General features: G+C 46.1%; 1 protein-coding gene across 3 annotated transcripts in view; it reads right to left on the bottom strand.

The window, feature by feature from the left end:
• LOC143987600 (centromere protein H-like) overlaps window positions 1-23,786 on the bottom strand; it is a 232,043-nt gene that overhangs the window by 203,832 nt on the left and 4,425 nt on the right. For 2 of the 3 annotated variants that reach the window (XM_077486459.1, XM_077486457.1), the window contains exon 2: window positions 9,823-9,963. In XM_077486459.1, the coding sequence (XP_077342585.1) occupies window positions 9,823-9,956 (134 nt within the window). In that variant the 5' untranslated portion in view covers window positions 9,957-9,963. Of the gene's footprint in view, window positions 1-9,822; window positions 9,964-18,421; window positions 18,540-23,786 lie in introns of all 3 variants that reach the window. The other variant, XM_077486458.1, reaches the window with a different exon arrangement.

Genomic DNA, 23,786 nt, shown 5'->3' with positions numbered 1-23,786 from the left:
AGGATGGGGGAGTATCCTCCCAGGCCCCCCCCTCTCAGAGGGATAAAGCAGTTGGAGGACCGTCCGCAGTGGGCACCGCAACATTAAATTGGACTGTATGGTGAATCTGTCAATTATAGCTCTGTTGAGCAAACCAAAAACTTAGAACGTCTAGAAGGACAGAGAAAAGAAGAGAGGAGGAGAAGAGGAGGACAGAGGGGTAAGGGGAGGTAAGCTATGTCCTGAAAGGGTGGAAGGTTATAGCTGGAGAATGTTTAGCATTCAATGTAAGAGGGGGCGCTTTAGGGGTGAGGTCTGATCACTAGAGAAGAGCCTGGGGGTACCCCAGGCAGCAGAGAGATTCCCATGTAACGGGCCCAAGGGTCCCACACCTTACGGAATTTAGGTGTGGTATCTGACAGAATACCTGACAGTTTTTCTTGGGACATTATCCACGATATCTTCCTCTTAACTGCGAGGAAGGAGGGTCTGGGTTGCTTCCATGCGGAGGCAATCGCAATTTTGGCTCCTAATAGGATAAAATAAGTTAGTTTCTGAATGTTACCAGACATCAAAGGAACAGGGGTATTGAGTAACGCAACCTCTGGAGTTCTCGGAACCCGGCAGCCTGTGACTAAGTAAATCAAGTTGAAGATTTTAGTCCAGAACGATCGAAGTCTAGGGCATTCCCACCAGATGTGGATCATGGAGCCACGAAGTTGGCACCCCCTGAAACATAAGGGGTTAGCCGTGGGATATATTTTGGCTAGCCTGACTGGAGTGAGGTACCACCTGGTTATCAATTTGATGCTAGCCTCCATTAGTGAGGTGTTTTGGATCCCACGAAAGGATCTGGCTAGGGCCAGCTGCCAGGTTTCAAGACTGCCAGAGGTCTGGAGATCAGATTCCCATGCCGTCATATAGGGGGATTTGCCCGTTGGGGAAGTGAGAGCCGCGTAGATCACTGAAATACCACCCCTCTGCTCCCCGATCCTACCACACCAGGCTTCATATTCAGTAAAGGAAGGAGGAAGGGGTTTGTTTTTCCAAAGTGAGTTCAAGAAGTGAGATATTTGTTGGAAGCGGAACCTCTCTGTGTCTGGTAGCTCTAAGTGTTCGATGCAATAAGCTAGGGAAATCGGACCCCTGGAATTGAAAAAGTGACCTATCCGGTATAGTCCCTTGTCCAACCACCATCTGAAGGCCTCAATGTCCAGACCAGGGGGAAAGTCATGATTTCGGAACATGTGAGCAAGGGGTCTTAAAGTGGAGACTAGGGAAGGCTCTTTGCGAAGACCGTCCCATAGGGCGCAGGAGTGAGATAGGGATGGGGACATGATGGGCGGCCTGGCTTTGGGCGGGCACCATAATAGAAAATCTAGTGTAAAAGAGGGTACAGAACAGCGTTCTATGGACTGCCAATCCGGTTTCTCGTATTTGGAGTAGATCGAGGAGAGTTGGGCTAGGCGAGCTGCAAGATAGTATTTGTGGAGGTTAGGCAAACCCAACCCCCCCCTGCGTCTGTGCAGGAAGAGCGTGTTTTGCGGTAGACGGTATCCCTTGTTACCCCAGATATATTTCAGTATTTTGCTTTGCAGAGAGCAAAGGTGGTCCTTCCGAACTGGTATTGGCAGGGCTCGAAAATAGTAGAGGATTTTGGGGAGAAGGGTCATTTTTATGGAGTTAATCCGGCCAAGCCAGGATAGTTCGTGTTTAGACCATGAGGAGAGATCAGTTTCCAGCTGTCTGTATAATTTGGGGTAATTGTGGGCATACAACATCTCTATTTTAGGTGTAAGGGAGATACCCAAGTATTGGATGGCAGTGTCACTCCATTGGAACGGAAAGGATTGTTTGAGTGAGAGGACTTGGTGGGTGGGGAGAGAAATATTCAATGCCACAGACTTGGAGTAATTAACCCTCAAGCCTGAGACCTTGGCAAAGTCGTCCAGTACCCGGGATAAGTTGGGCAGGGTTGTGAGGGGGGAAGTGAGGAACAACAGTATGTCGTCCGCGAAGAGTCCACATTTGTGCGTTTGACTACCGCATTGGACACCTCCAATGTCCATATTGTGGCGGACTGCGATCGCCAGTGTTTCAATGGCTATTGCAAATATGAGGGGGGATAGGGGGCACCCCTGTCTGGTCCCCCTGGTGATGGGAATTGGCTCAGAGAGATATCCCTGCATTCGAATTTGGGCCCTCGGCTGGGAGTATAAGGCCCGTAATAAGCCCAGGAAATGAGCCCCAAATCCCCACCTGTCAAAGAGCTGGAAGATGTACTGCCATGAGACCGAGTCGAAAGCCTTCTGAATATCTAAGGAAAGGAGGAAGCCAGATTGTCCGGGTCCCCCTTCCCAATTAGACTGCAAAATGGAGATAATATCAATCGCCCTCCGAATTTGATCAGGTCCCTGTCTGCCGGGGATAAAACCAACTTGGTCCTTGTGGACGTAGCGTCCGATGAAGGAGGCTAGCCTGTTGGCCATAACTTTCGTGAGAATTTTGAGATCATTATTAATAAGGGAAATCGGTCTGTAGTTGCTGACATCTTCCAAGTTCTTGCCAGGTTTGGGGATGACCGTGATATATGCCGTGTTAAGGTGGGGATCCAGGGGGTCTCCATTAGCTTTATGATTACCGAGTTTGGCCAGGTGAGGGGCTAGCGTGTTGGCAAAGGCTTTATAGTAAGGGATCGAAAGACCGTCGGGTCCAGGGGCGGAGCTTTTTTTAAGATCCTTTATGACTTCCAGTATCTCCTCTGCCTGGAAGGGGGCTTCCATGACTTGTTTGTGAACGTCCGATAAGGCAGGGATGGGGAGTCCCTCCAAAAACTTTGGAAGGAGGTTATCTTTGGGAGGTGGGGGGCTGCTGTAGAGAGAGGTGTAAAAGTTCTGAAAGGCATTCAGAACTGTGACCGGATTAGACGTGGGCGGGAGTCCTGCGCTTCTGATCCGAGGGAGGGTGCTCAGCTTGGTTCTAGGGGAGAGTCTATTAGCCAGGAGTGTGCCTATTTTGTCCGCCTGTGAGTAAAATTTGTGGCCAGACCACCTAACCGATTTTTCTGCTTTCGTGGTGAGGGCGAGATTGAGTTCTAAGCGAGTCTTGTCTAGTACGGAGGTGGGGGTGCGGAGGGGGTCCTTTTTGTGAAGAGCTCTGAGTGTAGAGTATTCCTCTTCTAGCTTCAGGATGGTTGATTGCCTTTCCCGTTTTATTTGAGAACCTAATTGCATGAGTTTTCCCCTAATATATGCTTTGTGCGCCGCCCACAGGGTTTCGGGGGAGACATCAGGAGTCGCATTAATAGAGAAATATTCCTGCAGTGCTTTGTCGAGATCCATAACTCGTGATGGCTCCGAAAGGAGGGATTCATTTAACCTCCAATGCCTGGGGTGTCTCCCACTCGAACCCCCCAGGGCCGTCACAATTACCAGCGAGTGATCCGAGATCACTGTGTCAGTGATGGAGGCTTTGAGCATCCTGGGAAGGAGGGAAGAGGGGACAAGTATGTGGTCTATACGTGCATATGATTGGTGTGGCGCTGAGAAGTGAGTGTAGTCTCTCTTTGTGGGGTTTAATTCCCGCCAGACATCGGATAACCCATGAGCGTGCAGCAATTTGGCGATCCGTAAGCTTGCCTTCGTGGGCCTGGTTAAGCGGGAATGTGAGGGGGAGGATTTATCAAGTCCTTGATCAAAGGCGACGTTAGAGTCCCCTCCGACAATAACCGTTCCCTCTAAAAGAGGTGCTAAGGTGCGCAGCAGGGATTCGAAAAATTTGGTCTGACCTGTGTTCGGGGCGTAGTAGGAGACCAAGGAGTAAAGTTGGTCCCCCACAGTGCCCTTTACAAGTAAATACCTGCCCTCCGGATCCGCTTTTTCAAAACTTTTATTAAATTTGCATGTTTTGGCAATCAAAATGGCCACCCCCTGGTCTTGGATTCCGCGTTGGCTAAGTAGAACTGAGGGAAGTGGGCATGTAGGAACTTGGGACTATACCGGATAGGAAGGTGGGTTTCCTGAAGTAGAATTATATCTAGTTTCAGGGATTTGTAGTAATCAAGGGCTTTTCTCCGTTTGATGGGGGAATTAAGACCCTGAATGTTATGGGAGGCTATCTTAAGCCTAGCAGCCTGTGGATCAGCCATGGAGCAGAGGGGGAGCCCAGCATCTGAAAGCGACCTCACTTACCCAATCCATAGCGGGGTTCTCGGTAAGGGCATTGGGATCGGTGGCCCGAGGTTGTCTTCCAGGATACCATGCCGACTGGGTTGGCTCAGCCCAACCTGAGGAGAAAAAGAGTAGTGTCATGTAAACATTCAACGGGGGTAGCTTACCATCAAGGGGGGGAGAGAGGAGGAGAAAAGGGCAAGGAAAGAAAGGGTTCCTGAGAGGAGAGAGAGGAGATCAGGGCAGGAGACACCCCCCGAAATCCCAAGAAAAAACAGTGTAGACAACCGACCCATAAGGTCAGAAGTCCCGACCCTCAGACGCCTGGGAAAGGCCGAGGGAGGGAGAGTTACACATGTGGTCCCTCGCGGAACTGGGGACCCCTAGTCGGGTAACTACCCGAACTGTGAAATCAACATTAAATAGCAATAACATATAAGCAGCAATATACAAAAAAAAGAATTTTTCTTGAGGCACGGCTAAACATAATGATTAGGAGACACTGGGGCTAAACAATGAATGCTGTTCTTTAGGCAGAAGGTAGGATGGTATATCCAGGGGGGGTGCTGGGGAATGCAGCCCCCTGGGAAATCCTCAAAGCATCCTTAGGGCTCATTTCGAGGGGACGCAAAAAATATGAGGGGTTACGGGCAGTCCAGTAGATGGACGAAGTACTGCATAGCGTCCCGGAATATTGAAGGCAATGGGGAGAAGGGTAGCACAAGTCCTAGGCAAGGGGAGGGCAAAAAGGGTTGGAGGGCCAAACTTTCAATGTTTGGGGAGCAGTCCTCCGGCCCTCTCCAGGACCTCGGACGGTCAGTCGCAGAATGGAGAGTCTGAAAAGGGGTCTGTGTGTTGCTCAGGTGGGTGCATTATCCTTGACCTTCTTGGCTCTTCCGGAGGTCCACAACGGGGATTGTGGGCTGTTAGGAGTGGGCCGTTTGTTGGATCCTTGGCTAGGGTTAGAAGTGTCCATATCAGCTTCTTGAGAAATGATTTTCAGCCTGGTGAGGAGCTTTTCCCCCTCGGGGAAAGTGGAGAAGGCAAAAGACTTCCCTTTGTCCGTGAACCTGACCGCAAATGGGAATGCCCATTTGTATTTTATGTCTTTTTGTGACATTGCAAGCAAGAGGGGTTTTAGAGCTCTCCGTCTCTGTATAGTGGAGGGGGAGAGGTCCGCAAAGATCTGAACCTGGTGACCCTGGTATGTGACGTGTTGCAGGGATCTGGCTCTCTTCATAACTTCTTCTTTCACCGAGAAGTGATGTGGCTTGGCCAGAACATCGCGCGGGGTGCCATCCTTCCTAGGGGGGCCGAGGGTTCTATGGACCCGGTCAAGTTCAAGCTTAGTAGCTGGGATGTCAGGGATTAGCTGTTGAATGAGGTCTTGCACCGCCCTGGACACATCAGTTATTGATTCTGGAAGCCCGCGAATTCTGATGTTGTATCTGCGTGACCTATTTTCGAGGTCATCTATACGGGCCATGGCTATGTCCAATTGCTCCTGTACTGAATAAATGTGCCTGGAGTTTTGGATGGATCTGGCTATGGTATCCTCCATTTTATGTTCGATCGTTTCGATCCGGGAGCCTAGGTTAATAAAATCAGCTTTCAATTCCCCCGTGATTTGCAAGGCAGTTTGGGAGAGGCCCCTTTCTAATAGTTCAGAGAATTTGCCAAACAGGGCATCCATGTGGGAGACTGGGTCTGCATGAGCAGCCTCGTGGGGGGCCATGGCGGCCTGGGAAACCCTGTAAGTCCCCGCTGGGGAGGGGGAGAACTCCTGGATGGTGCGTTCCAGCAGAGAGACCGTGGAGGCCGGGGACGGTGTGGCTTCCTTGGGGAGACCCCTGGGGTTGCCTGGGGTGGCGTGGAGAGGAGGAAAGTCTGTATCTGACCTGAAATCCACTGTGCCTGCGGATCTGTGATCCTGAGACAGGAGCTGTGCTGCGGTGGCCATCTTGGATTTCTCCCTCACGTCCAATGAAGCGAACAGCGGGCCCAGATTGCGTTTAGCCAGTCCACCGGTCATTCAGAAATGTGCCCCAACACTTCGGGAGTCCGTCCCTATAGCTCGGGAAGCGGAAGGGTAGCCGTGTCGTGCGGTAGGGGTTCCGTCGTTCCGCGAGGCAGCGGAGCTTTAGATGATCGCGGCCATCTTGGAAGCCTCGCGCATGCGCACTCCCAATATCATTTATAAAGATGTTAAAAAGTAAGGGTCCCAGCACTGAACCTTGGGGTTCACCACTGATAACCTTAGACCATTCAGAGTATGAATCATTAATCACTACTCTCTGAATTATGTCTTTTAGCCAATTTTCTATCCATTTACAAACTGATATTTCCAAACCTGTAGACTAACCCACATTTCTGTGTTCCTTGCCATACAAGCTGAAGCCAAGGTAGGGCTCATAGCCACTGCATTGGCTTCCCAGGCCCTGCGCAAAAAGGTCACAGCTCGTCCATCTGGTCCCTGCATCCTCAAATGAGAGGTCGGATTGCTTGGACACCTAAGCCAGGGAAGCATCTAATCTAGGTATCTTCTAGTTTCTCTCTTCCTCCCTGAAGGGGCACCTACGTTTCCAACTTCAAAAGTTTTTTTAGGCTACTTCCACTCCCTAAGGATATCATCCTAAAGGGTCTGATGGACTGGGAGGACCGTGGATTGGAGCTTAACCAAGCCTCTATACATCCTATCTTGTGTGGACACCTGTGCTGCGGGTTCCTGAATCTCTTCCGACGCATACACTGCCCTAAGAATGCCCTCCATATTATTGGTAGCAAAGATATGCCTACCTGGTGGAGTTCTCCTCCTCCTGACTATCCTCAATGCCCTCATCAAAACCACTCATTGGGGGGGATTCAACCTCCTCCTCAGAATCTTGAGAGGGGAGAGGTCTCAGGGGTTCTGGATGTCTATGTCTGCTACCCTCTGCTGGGTTAGAAGAGGGGCCCTCCTGGGAGGAAGAACCCTCTCTGCTAGTGTGAGGTTCAGGATTTCTAGCTTTGAGGGTTGCTTGGAAAGCTTTAAGGGTCATCAGCATCCCTGACTGAATGGAGAGAAAGTCATTCATAACCTGAGAGGTTTCTTTCCCTGCTGGCTTGTGGATACACTTGTTACAAAAAGGTTTAGTGTGATCCTGAGGTAATTTATCATTATAGTATCCGCATCTCTTAGAGCGGGAAGGGGCTTTAAGATGGTGGCTGGAGACCACCTGGGCAGTACCGTCCTCCTCTATAAAAGACACATATGCAGGTCAGGTTTCCCACAGGAGTAAGAGTCAGGGTCCCCGATCATTACCCCTGCCAGCTTAGGTCGACTCACCCCCTGGAGAAACAGGAAAATGGTCCCTGAAGTTTGGGTACCCCACTGTACCCAGGGTCCTTCAGCTCTCAGGGGGGCTCTGCCCAAAACTGCCAACCCCGTGAGAAAGTGGGAAGACCACCCCCCCCCCAGGAAGGGCAAGCCCTACTGGACCCAAAGACTTCACAAGCCTGCAGCCTGGCTCCCAGGGGGAAACCACCAGCTTCGGGTCTATAAGAAAAAAAAAAAAAAAAAAACAAGGGTTTTGCTGTGGGGAAACAAAATCAAGAACTGAGGAGCACAGGGAGGTGGGGGGGGGGGGGGGTTAACCTCTTTGTTGATTGTTTCCTAGCAGGGGGGACCAGTGCCATCCTGGAAGATGACTTGAGAAAATAATGTTCTTTAGCAAGGAACAAACAGTCCACAATAATAATTATGCTACCAAAATTAGTGTGTGCTGTAAATTGCTTCCAGCATTGCTCCTGTTTCTTGTTGCTGGAGGCTGCCATTTTGCTGAAGCCCAGAGCCCCTCAGCAGAAGTAAATCATAAAGCAGAACTAAACCCACTGATTTAAACTTAGGTTTCAGAAAAGTTACATTCTTGGAATGCTGGGATTGCTAACTGTCACATTTGCTTGTTTCCTCAACCAAACTATCAAACGGCTAGTGTCATAACTGATCACATGTGCAGCACCATAGCAGTTGAAGATCAAACAGAATCAGCTTTCTTGGCTGTAAAAGATAGGAAGGTTTAATTCTGCTTTAGGCTGGGTTCACACTGCTGCGGGGGGAGATCCGGATGTGATTCGCACCGCAAATCACATCCGATCTCCGTAGCGATGCGAGTACAGCCATACAGATAGTATGGCTGAATTTGCATCGCTCCCGCAGCAAACTCGCACGGGACCCTTTTTTTGGTCCGCAACAGAATCGGATCGCATGGGGGTTCACACCATGCGATACGATTCCTGTGCGAGTCGGCAGATCGCACTGCGATATGCGGACGATCTGGGGGTGTCATTAACATATCATTGACACTCCCAGCCGTCCGCATAGGGCAGTGTGAACTGCCGGCGGGAGTAATGCGATGCGGGAAAAGGCCGCGGATTCGCGGCGTTCCCGCATCGCAGCGGTGTGAACCCGGCCTTAAGGTTGTCAGCAGATCAGCCTCTATAAAATTTGCCAGTGCCAAAAAATGGAGAGCAACTGAGTATGCCCAGAGCAAGGTGAGGCAGAAATACAGGATATTAAACAGTATAGGCACTTTAACCTCTTGCGGACCAGCCGCCGCAGTTTTACTGTGGCAGGTTGGCTCCGCTGCTCAAAATCATGTTATACTACGTGATCTCGCGTGGCTTGCATAGCAGGCGCACTCCCACCTCAATATCCGTGAGTCGGATCTCAGGCTCCGCGGACTCGATACCTGTGATCGTCTCACGGAGAGGGAGAACGGTGAGATGCTAATGTAAACAAGCATCTCCCCGTTCTGCCTAGTGACACTGTCACTGATCACAGCTCCCTGTGATCGGGAGCATGATCAGTGATGTGTCCCACACAGCCCCTCCCCCCCCACAGTTAGAATCACTCCCTACTACACATCTAACCCCTACAGCACCCCCTAGTGTTAACCCCTTCACTGCCAGTCACATTATACAGTAATCAATGCAATCTGAATCGCACTGATCGCTGTATAAATGTGAATGGTCCCAAAAATGTGTCAAAATTGTCTGATCTGTCCGCCATAATGTCACAGTAAAAAAAATAAAAAAAAATTTCCATAAAACTATCCCCTATTTTGTAGACGCAATAACTTTTGCGCAAACCAATAAACGCGTATTGCCATTTTTTTTACCAAATATATGTAGAAGAATACGTATCGGCCTAAACTGAGGGAAAAAAAATGTTTTTAGATATTATTTGGAGATATTTATTATAGCAAAAAGTAAAAAAAATATTGCTTTTCAAAATTGTCGCTTTTTTTTTTGTTTATAGAGCAAAAAATAAAAACCGCAGAGGTGAGCAAATGGCACCAAAAGAAATTTCTATTTGTGGAAAAAAAAAATAAAAAGAAACGGACGTCGATTTTGTTTGGGAGCAACGGTGCACAACCGCGCAATTGTCAGTTAAAGCGACGCAGTGCCGAATCGCAAAATGTGCTCTGGTCTTTGGCCAGCCAAATCCTCCGGGGCTGAAGTGGTTAATGATTTACATAGCTATACCTGCAAAAGGAGCCAGCCTGAAGTGATCTAGCAGGCCTTAGTTTAACGTTAAAGTGGAATTTTAATGGACTGTCTAGTTTCAATGTAGCTGTGTTCCTTGGAAAAAGTTAGCCATACCTAGTTTATTTTTATTTTTTTTAACAATAGTTACCCAATGAGCTGCATAAAGATTTTTGACCCTTTGTTGGCTTCAGGGGAATCTTCAAGACTTCTTAGATCATTAGGGAGGCAACTCTTGAGACATTTGACACTTGCATTGTGAAGTTGTACAAGCATTTCAGGCATTTGATCCCTGTAAACAGACACTTTAGACATTAGCAATCTTTGGATGTTATAATTGATGTCATTTATATAAAACAAAGAAAATTATAAAGAAGCCACAAAATTTGAAAATTTACAGAAAACCTTTTCATTTCAGAGAGGTTTCATATCACTTCCTGTTGTGTCTAACTCAAAGGGAGAGAAAGCGAAGGTAATGGGACAGAGAAGGCCTCTAACAAAGGTTTTGAAGTGGAAGATAAACGGCAACTATAACTATTCTTAAAAATGCTACAAAGGCTGTATAACCCTTTCATGACTAAGCCTATTTTTGGCATTTGGTGTTTACAAGTTAAAATCCATATTTTTTGCTAGAAAATTACTTGGAACCCCTAAACATTATATATATTTTTTTAACAGAGACTAGAGAATAAAACGGCGATTGTTGCAATATTTTATGTCACATGGTATTTGCGCAGCGGTGTTTTAAATGAAACTTTTTGGGAAAAGGGACACTTTCATGAATTAAAAAAAAAAAAAAAAAAAACACAGTAAAATTATCCCATTTCTTTGCATAATGTGAAAGATAATGTTACGCCGAGTAAATAGATACCAAACATGTCACACTTTATATTTGCACGCACTTGTGGATTGACGACAAAGTACGGTACCTAAAAATCTCAATAGGCGACGCTTTAAACATTTTTTACGGTTACCAGGTTAGCGTTACAGAGGAAGTCTAGTGCTAGAATTATTGCTCTCGCTCTGACGATCGCGGCGATACCTCACATGTGTGATTTGAACACCGTTTACATACGCGGGCGCGACTTCCGTATGCGTTTTCTTTGCTTCGCGAGCTCGCGGGGACGGCGGGCGCTTTAAAAAATTTTATTTTATTTTTTTATTTATTTTAAAATGACTAAATTGTTTAAAAAAAAAAAAAAAAAAAAATGCTAATTTGATCACTTTTATTGCTGTCACAAGGAATGTAAACATCCCTTGTGACAGTAATAGGTGGTGACAGGTACTCTTTATGGAGGGATCGGGGGTCTAAAAGACCCCCCACCCCTCCTTTACACTTCAGTGTATTCAGATCGCCGAAAACGGCGATTCTGAATACCGGATATTTTTTTAAAACCGGCGCCATTGGCAGCCGAGTGAACGGGATGTGACGTCATGACGTCGCTTCCGTGTTTACTATGAGGAGACTGGAACGAAGCCGATTACGGCTTCGTTCCAGTTCCTCCCCAGCGGCATCGCACCAGGAAACGGTGCTCCCGATCGAGCGGGAGCACCAGTAACAGCGGCGGGAGGCGGCGGGAGGGGGGGGGGGGGGACGACGTCCCGCCTGCAGGTGCGGGCATCATCCCGGTATACCCCCCGGAACCCGAGTACGCACATCTGCGTACGCTCGGCGGGAAGGGGATAAAAACACCTGTATACATACTTTTTTTAATCCTGTCCAGTCACATGATCCAGAAGCTCTGATTCGCCAGAACCATCCCAGAAATTGGTCTGTGTCCCGCATTCAACACATAATGTAGCAGCTGGTGTTCTGCCATATAGTGTCCGGATATCATATAGTGTCGGCGCCGTACTGCGCATGCGCAGTACGGAGCAGGCGAAGCTTCGGAAAATCTCTGAAGCCGAACGGCGCCTGTGCCGTGAGTGGAGGTGGTAGCACCACCATCCAAGCAGACATAGGGTTGTGAATATTAGAGGGCCCCTCACGGGCGAGCTTCGCTCGGCTCTTTTATATTCCTACTCTATGTCCACTTGGATAGTGGGGATAGAACCTGGACTCACGGCGCAGGCGCCGTTCATCCTCGGCAATATTCGGAATCTGTGTTGCTGTGTACTGCGCATGCGCAGTACGCAGCGGACACTATCGGATGGAGGACCTTATATGATAAGACACCGGCATCTCTCCCGGTCACACAGTGCAGAGCGGAGTGCACTGAACCCACCCCTCCTCCACCTGTGTTTTCCTGTAAACAGTGGAGGAGGAGAACACCACTCTGCCACAACACAGCTGATCAGGTCAGATTACCACAGGCGGGCGTCTTCAACAGTCCCACCAGTGCAGGAAGTGGTGGGTAGAGGTCGACCGATATGGGTTTTTCTCTGGCCGATGCCGATATTTAGAAATCATGGCGGCCGATAGTCGATATATGATGCTGATTTTTTTGGGCCGATATGTTAGGCCGATTTTATTTTATTTTTTTTTCCTTTTTTTTTAATCCCCCTTGATCTAACACACCTTTCCCACTGGGGCGTTTTTCAGGCGCTTTTGGGCTAAAAATAGCACCTGTAAAGTGCCTGCAAAACGGCTCCCCTGTAGTCTGTGTGAAAGACAGAGTGCTTTCACACTGAGGCGATGCACTGGCAGGATCTAAAAAAAAGTCCTGCAAGCAGCACGTTTGGAGTGGTGTATACCGCTCCTCCACCACTCCTGCCCATTGATATGAATGGGCACCACTGCCTAAGCGCATGCAATGCAATTTGGCAGCAGTGCTTCATGGGCGCATTTAACCTCTTCCTTGGCCGCTAGCTGGGTTACATGTGCCCCACTAGCAGCCAAATAGCACCGCTAAAATGATGGTAAAGAGATGCTAAAACTTGCGTTTTACCATCAACGCCTGCCTGCTCCAGTGTGAAAGCAGCCTTCATAAGTGATACAGAAAATTTTACATTTAAACATTTATTAAACAAAACAAACCTCCAATCAGTTTACTTGTGTGTATGATTTCGATAAAAAAAAAAAAAAGGCTACCTTTACTGTTTTTATTTTATTTTTTAAATAGTGTATTTTTTTCCCAAAAAAATGCATTTGAAAGACCTCTGTGCAAATGCCATGTGACATAAAATATTGCAACAACCGCTATTTTATTCCCTAGGATCTCTGCTAAAAAAATATATATAATTTTTGGGGGGGTCTAAGTGATTTTCTGGCAGAAAATACAGGATTTTTACTTGTAAGCAACAAGTGTCAGAAAAGATTTAGTCTTTAAGGCCTCATGCACACGAGATGCTGTTAAACGCGTGTTCAGAGGCAGTTGGACACTTTTTTCAACTGCTCCTGAACTCATTCAATGTTATCCTATGTGTCCATGCACACAGTCTCGTTTTTTGCCGTTTTTATGTAGTTGCGTTTAACCTCGTTTTTCCAGAAGCAAAAAAATGGGTTCAGACGCAAAAGTTTCCACGTTTCAGACGCACAACGCGGCAAAACGCGTCTACCGCGTTTTGCCGCGTTTTCGTTTATAAGCGTTTTTAAATAAAAAATTTCATAAGTTGTAATACGGAAGGAGCGGTATATGTTCTCCAATGCAGCTGTGGCCTACAGTATGTAGGACGAACAAAAAGACTACTAAAAGTACGGATTAAGGAACACGTAAAAAACATCATGAGCGGCTTTGACAAACAGTGTGTCCAGACATTTTAGCACTCACCATAATAGGGATCCCACCCACCTTACGTTTTGGGGGATCGAACCCTATAAAAGACATTGGAGAGGTAGCCATAAAGTCAGGACACTTAGCCAGCTTGAATCCAAATGGATTTTTATTTTAGATACTTTTTCACCTCAAGGCCTGAATATAGAGTTTGACGTTAACTGTTTTATTCGTGATTTTTAATGATATAACGTTGAGGATAACGAAGGGATTTAGAAGATGAGTACATATAGTATCGATTTGCATTAATTTTTAATGATTAACCTTTGGGTATCTTAGACGTTATTCTCGGTATCCACGCCTCTGCTCTCGTTTACTGTTTTAGGATTTGCGCAATCTATTAAAATGTTTTTTCTTTATAGTATGCATTGGTGCAGTGCATGCTAGTTACTCAAGAAAATGAATTTTAACTAACATTTTATATATTTTAATAGATTTTTTATATATAAGTTTTATTAATATTTTTAGTAGTTTTAGCCACTAGGGGCAACATATAGTGATTATTTTAAGTAAAGCCTTTTAGGGACTGTATAAAAGATTTTTTACTACCTAGAAGGTCTTATTATATATAAAGCAGCTCTACCCAATATTAGATAGGAGAGAGTTAATTTTTAGCCCATATGGGAGAACTATTTTTTGTAATATAGGTCTTGCATATGTCTTTTGAGAAATGCCATAGGTAAACACACTTTACAGCATACAGTATATTCCTATGAGAGATCTACGGGAAAATGGCCGCCGACCTGACACGAGAGGAACGTCAGGGGGCGGCTACCCGGGCCTCGTAGAAATTGCCATTAATAAGAAATAGATGGCGAATATAAATGGAGTTTGCTACCCAGTATCTCCTAGTGGGAGTCCATCGAAAAGGACCGATGGCGGAACACGGGAGAGACGGCCATACGTCGAACCCGGACTTTGGCAAAATGGCCGATTCGATGGGAACGAATAGGAGACTATAGGAAAATGGCCGCCGGACTTAACTAGATGAATACTTCGGGAAAATGGCCGACCTAATGTTAATGAATAGGGGACTTCGGGAAAATGGCCGCCGTAGATAACAATATAAAAGACTAGGGATGCACCGAAATTTCGGCCGCCGAAACATATCGGCCGAAAATGCCCTTTTCGGCAATTTGCCGAAAGGAAAAAACGGCCGATAATTGAGCCGAAAATGGGGCGGGGCCGAGGGCAGAACTCCGCCCCCGCCCCGCCCCTCGTGCCTCCCATGATGGGGGTGAATAGCGCAGGACTGATGCAGCCAGTGATGTCCCTCTGCAGTGAAGAGAGCCGTTTGGTTGAATAGAGCGCCGGGAACATCACAGCTAATAGCTGTGTGTTCCCCGTCGTGCGCCGTCACACACAGCCCCTCCCCCTTGTCCGGGGAACTTTGATAGACAGATCACCTGTCCAGATTGGACGGGTGATCTGTCTATCAAAGTGCCTGGACAAGGGGGGGGGGGCTGTGTGTGACGGCGCACGACAGGGAACACACAGCTATTGAAATTAAAAGCTGTGATGTTCCCGGCGCTCTATTCAACCAAACGGCTCTCTTCACTGCAGAGGGACATCACTGGCTGCATCAGTCCTGCGCTATTCACCCCCATCATGGGAGGCACCAGGGCTGGGGGAAGGGGCAACACTGGCTGCATCACAGGGGGCAACACTGGCTGCATCACAGGGGGCAACACTGGCTGCACTTATCTCTTTTATCAGGTCGCCAGTCTCTGACCACCTCCTGTACCAGGTCGCCAGTCTCTGACCACCTCCTGTACCATGTCCCCAGCCTCTGACCACCTCCTGTACCATGTCCCCAGCCTCTGACCACCTCCTGTACCATGTCCCCAGCCTCTGACCACCTCCTGTACCATGTCCCCAGCCTCTGACCACCTCCTGTACCATGTCCCCAGCCTCTGACCACCTCCTGTACCATGTCCCCAGCCTCTGACCACCTCCTGTACCATGTCCCCAGCCTCTGACCACCTCCTGTACCATGTCCCCAGCCTCTGACCACCTCCTGTACCATGTCCCCAGCCTCTGACCACCTCCTGTACCATGTCCCCAGCCTCTGACCACCTCCTGTACCATGTCCCCAGTCTCTGACCACCTCCTGTACCATGTCCCCAGTCTCTGACCATCTCCTGTATAAAAATATTTTTTGAAAACAGTCAATTTCGGTATCGGTGCTGTTTCTGTATCGGTTTCGGTTTTCGGCCTAGTGTATTTTTCATTTTCGGTATCGGTACCAAAAAACCCATTCGGTGCATCCCTATAAAAGACACTTCCTTATACCCATAATGCATACCCTGATGAAGTCACATGACGATACGCGTCGGAAGGAATCGTTTGTGGATACCGGAAGTCACGTCTGAGAAATGAAAAGAAATATTTAACTGCTATCTGGCGTTTTTAAACTGATTGTTTGCGAGTACCTTTTCATTGTTTGAGTTTTTTCAATAAAAAGTGTATACATACTTCACTATTTGGAGCCCTCCTGTTTCCCTTTCTGTGAGATCCTGCCAGTGTGACACCTTGATGTGGGGATAAGACCTCCTAGTTGGAACTAAGGGTACACCGCTGGTACCATCTGAGACTTTGGTCGTTGTATGCCGTTTACCTTACAGCAGTAAGGTAAGGGGCCACCCTAAATGTTAGGTGCGGGACACTGAAGAGACACCAGAGTGTGCACAGTTTGCGTTGTATTGCACCTGCTACTACAAAAAGCACCTTATGGACTGTTTGCCACTGTTTATTTTCTCTGCAGTCTGAGATACTTATACATTTGTTTGCACTGAATGATTCACTACCATTAAGCTTGGTTTTATTATTTTAAACACACTTTGTGCGATATTTTTTCTACTCACATCTATCACTATCACTGTATGGGGTGTATGCGATTTCCCTACTATTGATGCGATTTTATATGTTTCTATTTACACCTAGTAAGATAATTTATTTGCATTTATCACTTTCACTGTGTGATTTTGCTTTGGTTTATGCGATTTTATATGTGTGTTGTATTTTTTGCACATGAATATATATATATATATATATTTGGAATGCTTTTTTGCACTAGTCACTTTAATCACTGATCACGATTTATCACGGGAATCAGAATTTATTCACAGATAGTTTATGTATTTATTGGTTAGCACTTTATGGATTAATTTATCTAGTTTATTGGTGTAAGGGAGCGCAGCACCATTTTAGATTTTTTGCTATATGTTTCAGTGGTAGGGCTTATACCCTCTGTCGGTGTTTAGCTGCAACCCTATTTTAGGTTTAATAGATCTTATTTACGATAGCGCAGGGATACCTCTTTTATCATTTTAAAAACATGTGTCCAGCAGAGTTTGCATCTGCGTCTCGTGTGCATGAATGGTTAAACTGAAAACTTCTACACACAGAGATGAGTTCATTCATTCAAGTGTAAACATTGTATCTTTCTGTTCTTTTCTTGGCAGCCTGCCCAGAGAGGAGGAAAGACGTTTCTATGACGACTCAGGCAACTTACACTGACTTCTATTACAGAAGTCATTTCAAAGTCCCGCTGTAGTTCTAAATCGGCTTTTTATCAGCACAATCGGCCGATGCCGATTAATTAAAAAACGGCAAATATCGGCCGATATATCGGTCGACCTCTAGTGGTGGGTGTTCATAACCCCCCCCCCCCCCCCCCATCTCCTCTCTCAGAGTCCTGTCAGCAGACCCCCGCCACACTCCTGCTCTGAATGTTCTCTCTCCTGCCAGGTCTGTGACAATTTCTGTGAGACTTGGAGAGGAGGGAGGCATGGCGGAGAGGGATGGATCTTGGGATGAAATGGGGGTGGGGGAGGGAGCCGGGATAGGATTGAGGGAATATATGGAGCCACCGACTGCATTCTGTACATTATACATTCCTGTCCCCTGCACTATACACACACACTACTGTACATTATATACTTCTCACCTAAGTCTTCATTGTCTCAACAGTTACTGGTTGCTAGTTATTCTTTAAGGTAGGCTCAGACAAAGCATATTTTATAGGTACAAGGAAGCCTGGGTTTTGTTTAACCACATCCCTTGACCCCTCTCACTGCTAAGCGCTTGGCCACGCCTACATTTTACAGTGCCGCAGATCTTTTCTCTCCTCTTGCGTCCCTCATTCTGATATTCAAATGGTGGGAAGGTAAGGGGGAGAGGAGGAAGCATCGACAACAGATGAACCATTGGAGCCTATGGGTGATGTCATTGCTCCAGGAATTGACAGTGTTGTTGGGTGATCCCGTACTCAAGGAAACAAACGCTGTCGGATCATGTGATCAGATTATAAAAAGGGATAAAAATGTAGAAGCCAGCAGATACAAATACTGTACTACTGTAATACTAAATAAAAGGACACCTTACATTCCGCTGTATAAACAAAACAGAAATGGAGGAATTAATTCACCAGGTGAAAGATACTCCCTTTAAGTACACTCACACTTGGTCAAGTTGGTTACACTTCCGTACTTCCACAGAATACTGCTGAGTGATCTCTTAATTTAACAATCTGAGATGCAAAACAGCCGCGCTCTGTAAATGCCAGGCCACATTCCTGGACAGATCCTCCCCTACTCAATTCAGGACTGTCTTTTAGTTTTGCATACATTAGACAACATGCTCTTACACGGAACTAACACATACACACCAAACATGGTGGAGGCCGCTCACCAGTTGTAAACCCACACCCAACCCAGTACACACAACAACTAATTGAAAAATATCTGTAAAGCCACACGACCTGCATGCAAACAATTAACAAACCCTTGGTCATACCTTCTACTGTCATTGCGAACGCAAGGATACTCTTGATGTGTTATCTTTTTATATAGTATATTTGAAAATTGTACATCCACGTATACTTTAATGTGAACAGAATGGTTATTGTTTCTTGAAGATTACTGTTACCCTGTTCTGTCTTTCTTGAAGAGGTTGCATCCGCTCCTGATGCTCTGTTATGTTATAGAAAATTTAATAAAATTTCTCGAATAAAAAATAAAAAAGAAGGACACTTACCTGTCCAGGGATCCGGCAATGTCCTCATTTAGCAAAGCCATATAATGAGGTCAAATCTTAAGAGTCTTAATTTGTATACAAATCAGGCAGGCAATTGCACTACATGGTGTTTGTAAATCTAAAGGAAATCAGACAAAAGTTATATAGTGCGTATGGGTTCTTAGAGATAGCGGGACAAATTAAGGTCGAGAGTAACAGAGGATCAGAGAAGTCCTGCAGATGAGTATGGGAGAAGAAGACAAGGGAGTTTGAGAGCAGGAGGTCTTGAGAGGAGCAGAGAGGATGGTTTGGGTGATATTTGGAGACAAGTTTGGTGATGTAGCTCGGGGCAGAGTTGTGAAAGGCTTTGTATGTTAATATTTTAAATTGAATTCACTGGGAAATCAGAAGGCACTATAGGGATTGGAAGAAAGGGGTAGCAGACACTGAGCGGTTGGTAAGGTAGAGAAGTCTGGCAGCAGCATTTATAATAGACTGAAGAGGGGATGTCCTAAGAAGAGGTAGGCCTATGAGAAGGGTGTTGCCAAAGTCAAGTCAAGAGATAACGATGGAGGGAATGAGTAGCTTGGTGGTTTCATTCATTAAAAAGGGGCGAAATTTAGAGATGGTATGGAGGTGAAGTCTACAAGCTTTTGACAACGATTGGATTTGGGGCTGAAAGGACAGGTCAGTCTAGGATTACACCAAGTACCCTGGCGTTAGGGGGGAGGGATTGATGGTTGAATTATTGATTTTGATGGAAGTCATGGATGGGGGCACAGGTGAGAGGGGGGGGGGGATTATCAGCTTGGTTTTAGAGAGATTTAGTTTAGGAAGTGGTGCAATATCCATGCCGATATGTCAGCAAGTTAGTAATGCGGGAGGAGACTGAAAGTCAATGGTAGCCTTCTTGTTATAGGTTTACTTCAAGTCCTTATCAGCACCCACTGGCAGTCTGCACCCAAAGTAGGGGAAGTTTACAACTTACCTGAATGTGTAGACTGAATGCCATGAGTAATTAATAATTGTACATGCATACCTCACAACTTGGAGATGGGAACGAGGGACACCTACAGTGCCTTAAAAAAGTATTCATACCCCTTGAAGTTTTCCACATTTTGTCACATTATAACTAAAAATGTAAAATGTATTTCATGTGATAGACCAACACAAAGTGGCACATAATTGTGAAGTGGAAGGACGATAAATGGTTTTCAAAATGTTTTTAAAATATCTGAAAAGTATGGTGGGCATTTGTATTCCGCCCCCTTTACTCTTATGTCCCCAACTAAAATCTAGTGGAACCAATTGCCTTTAGAAGTCAGCAAATTAGTAAATATAGTTCACCTGTGTGCAATTTAATCGCAGTAGAAATACAGATGTTCTGTGAAGCCCTCAGAGGTTTGTTAGCGAACCTTAGTGAGCAAACAGCATCATGAAGGCCAAGGAACACAAACAGGTCAGGGATAATGTTATTGAGAAGTTTAAAGTAGGATTAGGTTATAAAAAAATAAAATATCCCAAGCTTTGAACATCTCACGGAGCACTGTTCAATCCACCATTGGAAAAGGGAAAGAGTTAGGCAGAACCGCAAACCTACCAAAGACATGGCCGCCCACCTAAACTGACAGGCCAGGCAAGGAGAGCATTAAATCAGAGAAGCAACCAAGAGGCCCATGGTAACTCTGGAGCAGCTGCAGAACTCCACAGCTCAGGTGGCAGAATCTGCCTACAGGACAACCATTAATTGTGCACTCCACAAATCTGGCTTTTATGGAAGAGTGGGAAGAAAGCCATTGTTGAAAGAAAGCATACAAAGAATACAAATGCATGCCACACTTTCACATATTTGTAAAACCATTTATCATTTTCCTTCCAATTCGCAATTATGTGCCACTTTTTGCATAAAATCCCAATAAATTACATTTACGTTTTTGCTTGTAACATGACAAAATGCGGAGAGTCTCAAGGAGTATGAATACTTTTTCAAGGCACTGCATTAGTAAAAACATATAGACCCCCCTTAACCTCTTCCCACCCACCATACATATATGGCAGGGTGGGAGCACCGTTGTTCTGAGCCAACATACCCATACATTGCTCAGAAGGATGGCCATGCAGCGGCACGGTCCTGTGATGACACACCGCATCTACGATCTAGGTAAAGAGCCTATGACGTATGCTCTTTACACTGGGATCAGCTGTGATTGGACACAGTTGATCACGTGGTAAACAGGAAAAGCCACGTATTGGCTTTTCCTCTACTCACACCAAAAAGGCGCACGTAGAGGAGAGCCGATCGGCCACTCTCCTGGCAGGAGCCCAGAGATGCCCATCAGTGATGCCTGCCATTGCCACCACAGCAGTGCCAATCAGTACTGCCTCATCAGTGTAGCCTCAAGTTACGCAACAGAAAAAAAAAAAATGTCCCCTCAAAACGTTCGCTCTATTTTTATTTGAGTAACACCTAAACTGCCCAACTGTGATTCGTCCTCATTACAAGCCTTACTCTGGCTTCTCCCCCTCTTCTGAGCCCCATGCTGTCGTATGCTGTGTGGGTATGGGATTCCATTAGCTATTCTGGCAACTTTATGTCCTCCTTTTGCCATTAATTCCTTTCAACCCAGACTTTGAGGAGCCTCAGGCATTTTCAGGCATTTTCCTGGTGGCTCGCTCATATCATTACATGGGTTCAAGACTTCCTTTCCTCTCGCTCTTTTCCATCTTAGGAGGCCATCCGTAAAACACAATGTCCCAGCCGGAGAGCATTAGCGATTTGTTCAGCTGAAACACTGGATTGCTGCCCTACAATGTACATCCACCTACTCGTATGGCAAAAGGCTTTCTATGAACAAGCATGCCAACATGCCCCTAGTCTCAGATCGGCCATGTACACATCCTTCAATAGATGCCCAACCTCAACACCCCTCTCTTACATGCCCCAATGGGAATGGGACCTCCAGTCCCCCAAAGGATTTGGAAGACTGAGTATGGCTTGGAAAATAGAGGCCAAATGCTCTTAATTACAATTCATCTTCAGTTCATAAATATCAAATACAGATCCCAAAGGGAAGGCTGACTGCCAATTTAAATAAGCTGCTAGAAGGCTTTTAACAGTGGCGCCACTAGGGGGGTTAGGGTCACTTGGTGCAGTAAAATATGGTGTCTCCCCAATATATATTTTCCTGTTTTCTGAAAGTGTGCCAAAGATCCAGCATTTTTGACTTTTGGTGCACTTTCAGAAAATGAAGAAAAAAAAAATGCAACCTAATAGAAATCTATAGGACTGCAGGTAACGTAGGAAGAGCCCTTTATATTACACAACCCCCTCTCACACCTCAGGACCCCTTTACATTACACAGCCCCCGCCCCCCTTTCATTCACACACACCTCTTAACCCCTTTATATTATACAGTCCCCCCCCACACACACCTCTGCTTTACATTACACAGCCCCTACTCCCTGCAGCTTTGCCTCTTTCTACCTTATTCAGGCACAGCTCTGCTGTGTCTTCCGCACAGCAGAGCAGGAGGCAGAGCGGGAGAGAGGTGGTCCTAGCAATCACCTGCTGGTTAACTTGGAAGGTAAACTCCAGTGCTCCTGCTGTCCATTTAGCGCTTGTCAGGGCAGGCTTAGCCCTTCCTTCTCTGTGCTGGCTGCTCAGCTGTCGGCTAATAGCCAGCTCTCATCTCTCTCCACAGTTACCTGCTGTTCCTTATCCTGCTCATATGATCTGCCTACTTAAGGCTGTCCAGCTCACTTCATCTCTACCTTCGCCTTGGTCACGTCACAAGAAACCATTGCCTGCGTTCCTGTTTAAAGACTGGGTTGCGGACATCCCTTCTGGCTCCTTATCCTGCTTGCTGTTCCTCCACTTGGATTCCTGGCTCCTGGCCTGGCTGATTACCCGATCTGGTAATTGAACTGTGGCCTGGCTGACTACTCGATCCGGTTACTGGACTCTGGCTATGCTTTGACTACGCTTACTCCATTTACCTTTTATTAATAAACAAGTGTGATTTAATTGTACTTCTGTCTCGGTCTGGTTCATGGTTTCTGACAGCGCTGCCGTTTCACTCTTCCGTTCTGCCCCCTGCTAGACTAGGCTAGGCGAAGGAAATCCAGGGAATCCAGCAGCCGAAAATGAGAGTCACCCCTCTGCGGCACGCACTCCCAAAGTGACGCCACTGGCTTTCAACAAGTTTCAAGAAGTGCTGAAGCCTGCTGGCAGCTTGTTTAGGATCCATGCACACTAGGAGCAGAAAAAAAGTCAGTGTTTTACCTTTAAAAACGTGGCATAAAAAGAAGCGAATTGAGAGCATATTGTACAAAGTTTAGTTTATAGGCGTTTTTTTGCACTACACTCCCCTCTGCAAAAGTTTCACTCCCAAAATAAGCATTGCACAGCCTTTTTTGCTGGGTGCCATTTTGGACAAAAAGAGCAAAGGATATTGTGAGCAGCGATTCCTGAGCCATTAAGAGCCATGCCACTCTACTCCTCAATTCTACTCTTCCGAATACTCCAGTTCAAGCTATCTCCTCCCAGGATTAATGTTTTATGACTCTGTCATTATAATCTGGGTGAGATTAATCCCAGAGATTGGCATGTCCAGCACAACTGCCATCAACTGATGTTGTGTGACCTCCCTCCTGGTCATGTTTGAACGTGTGGCTCTCTCATAAAAAGATGGAGACAATGGACAGGGTCAAAAGATACTTCTTGTAAAGCCAGGAAGTACAGTGACAACACACCTTTAAAAAAAAAAAAAAAAAAAAGTTGAAACTTGACATTTAGAAGAGGTAAGAGGAGTTTAGGAGAGACGCGATAAAGAAGGGTTTTTTTTTTTTCCCTGCCTCTGAATCTCCCTGACAGAAAACGCCTGTAGTAGTGATAATGTGCAAAGACACATGGAACACAATAGAAGTGCTTCTAGAAGCAGGTGGAAAAAAAAACGTAAAACACCTGTAGAATCGATTTTTTTTTTTTTTTTTTTTTTTTTAAGTCCAGTGTGCATGGAACCTTAAAGTGACAGACACCCATCCCATTAAGATCTGTGTTCAACATTTAATAACTGGAGATGAATGGTACTTTAACCGCTTCAGAAAAGCTTGCCGAAAGCTCTGTAAAAGCTTGCCATTCACACTGCGCATATACAAGCCAAAGCCCATGTGAAATAGGCCTAGAAATAGTGGCCTGAATTAAAAAAAAACTATTCCTCCACCCACCTCCTTCTCCTGGGACTTAGTTTGCAGGTCTCACTGTTGCTGAATTTTATACACAAAACTGCCAGAATCACACTAAAAATGTGTGTACATATGTGCTATGCATTTCCACTGATGTCTACGGAGCAAAAAAATAAAAATATGTGCTGCACTGCCCAAAAAG

Source organism: Lithobates pipiens, unplaced genomic scaffold (genome assembly GCF_037356315.1).
Source record: "Lithobates pipiens isolate NorthernLeopardFrog02 unplaced genomic scaffold, aLitPip1_a1.2 Scaffold_18, whole genome shotgun sequence".
In the NCBI taxonomy this organism is placed as follows: Eukaryota; Metazoa; Chordata; class Amphibia; order Anura; family Ranidae; genus Lithobates; species Lithobates pipiens.
This window is presented reverse-complemented; position numbering and strand designations above follow the sequence as displayed.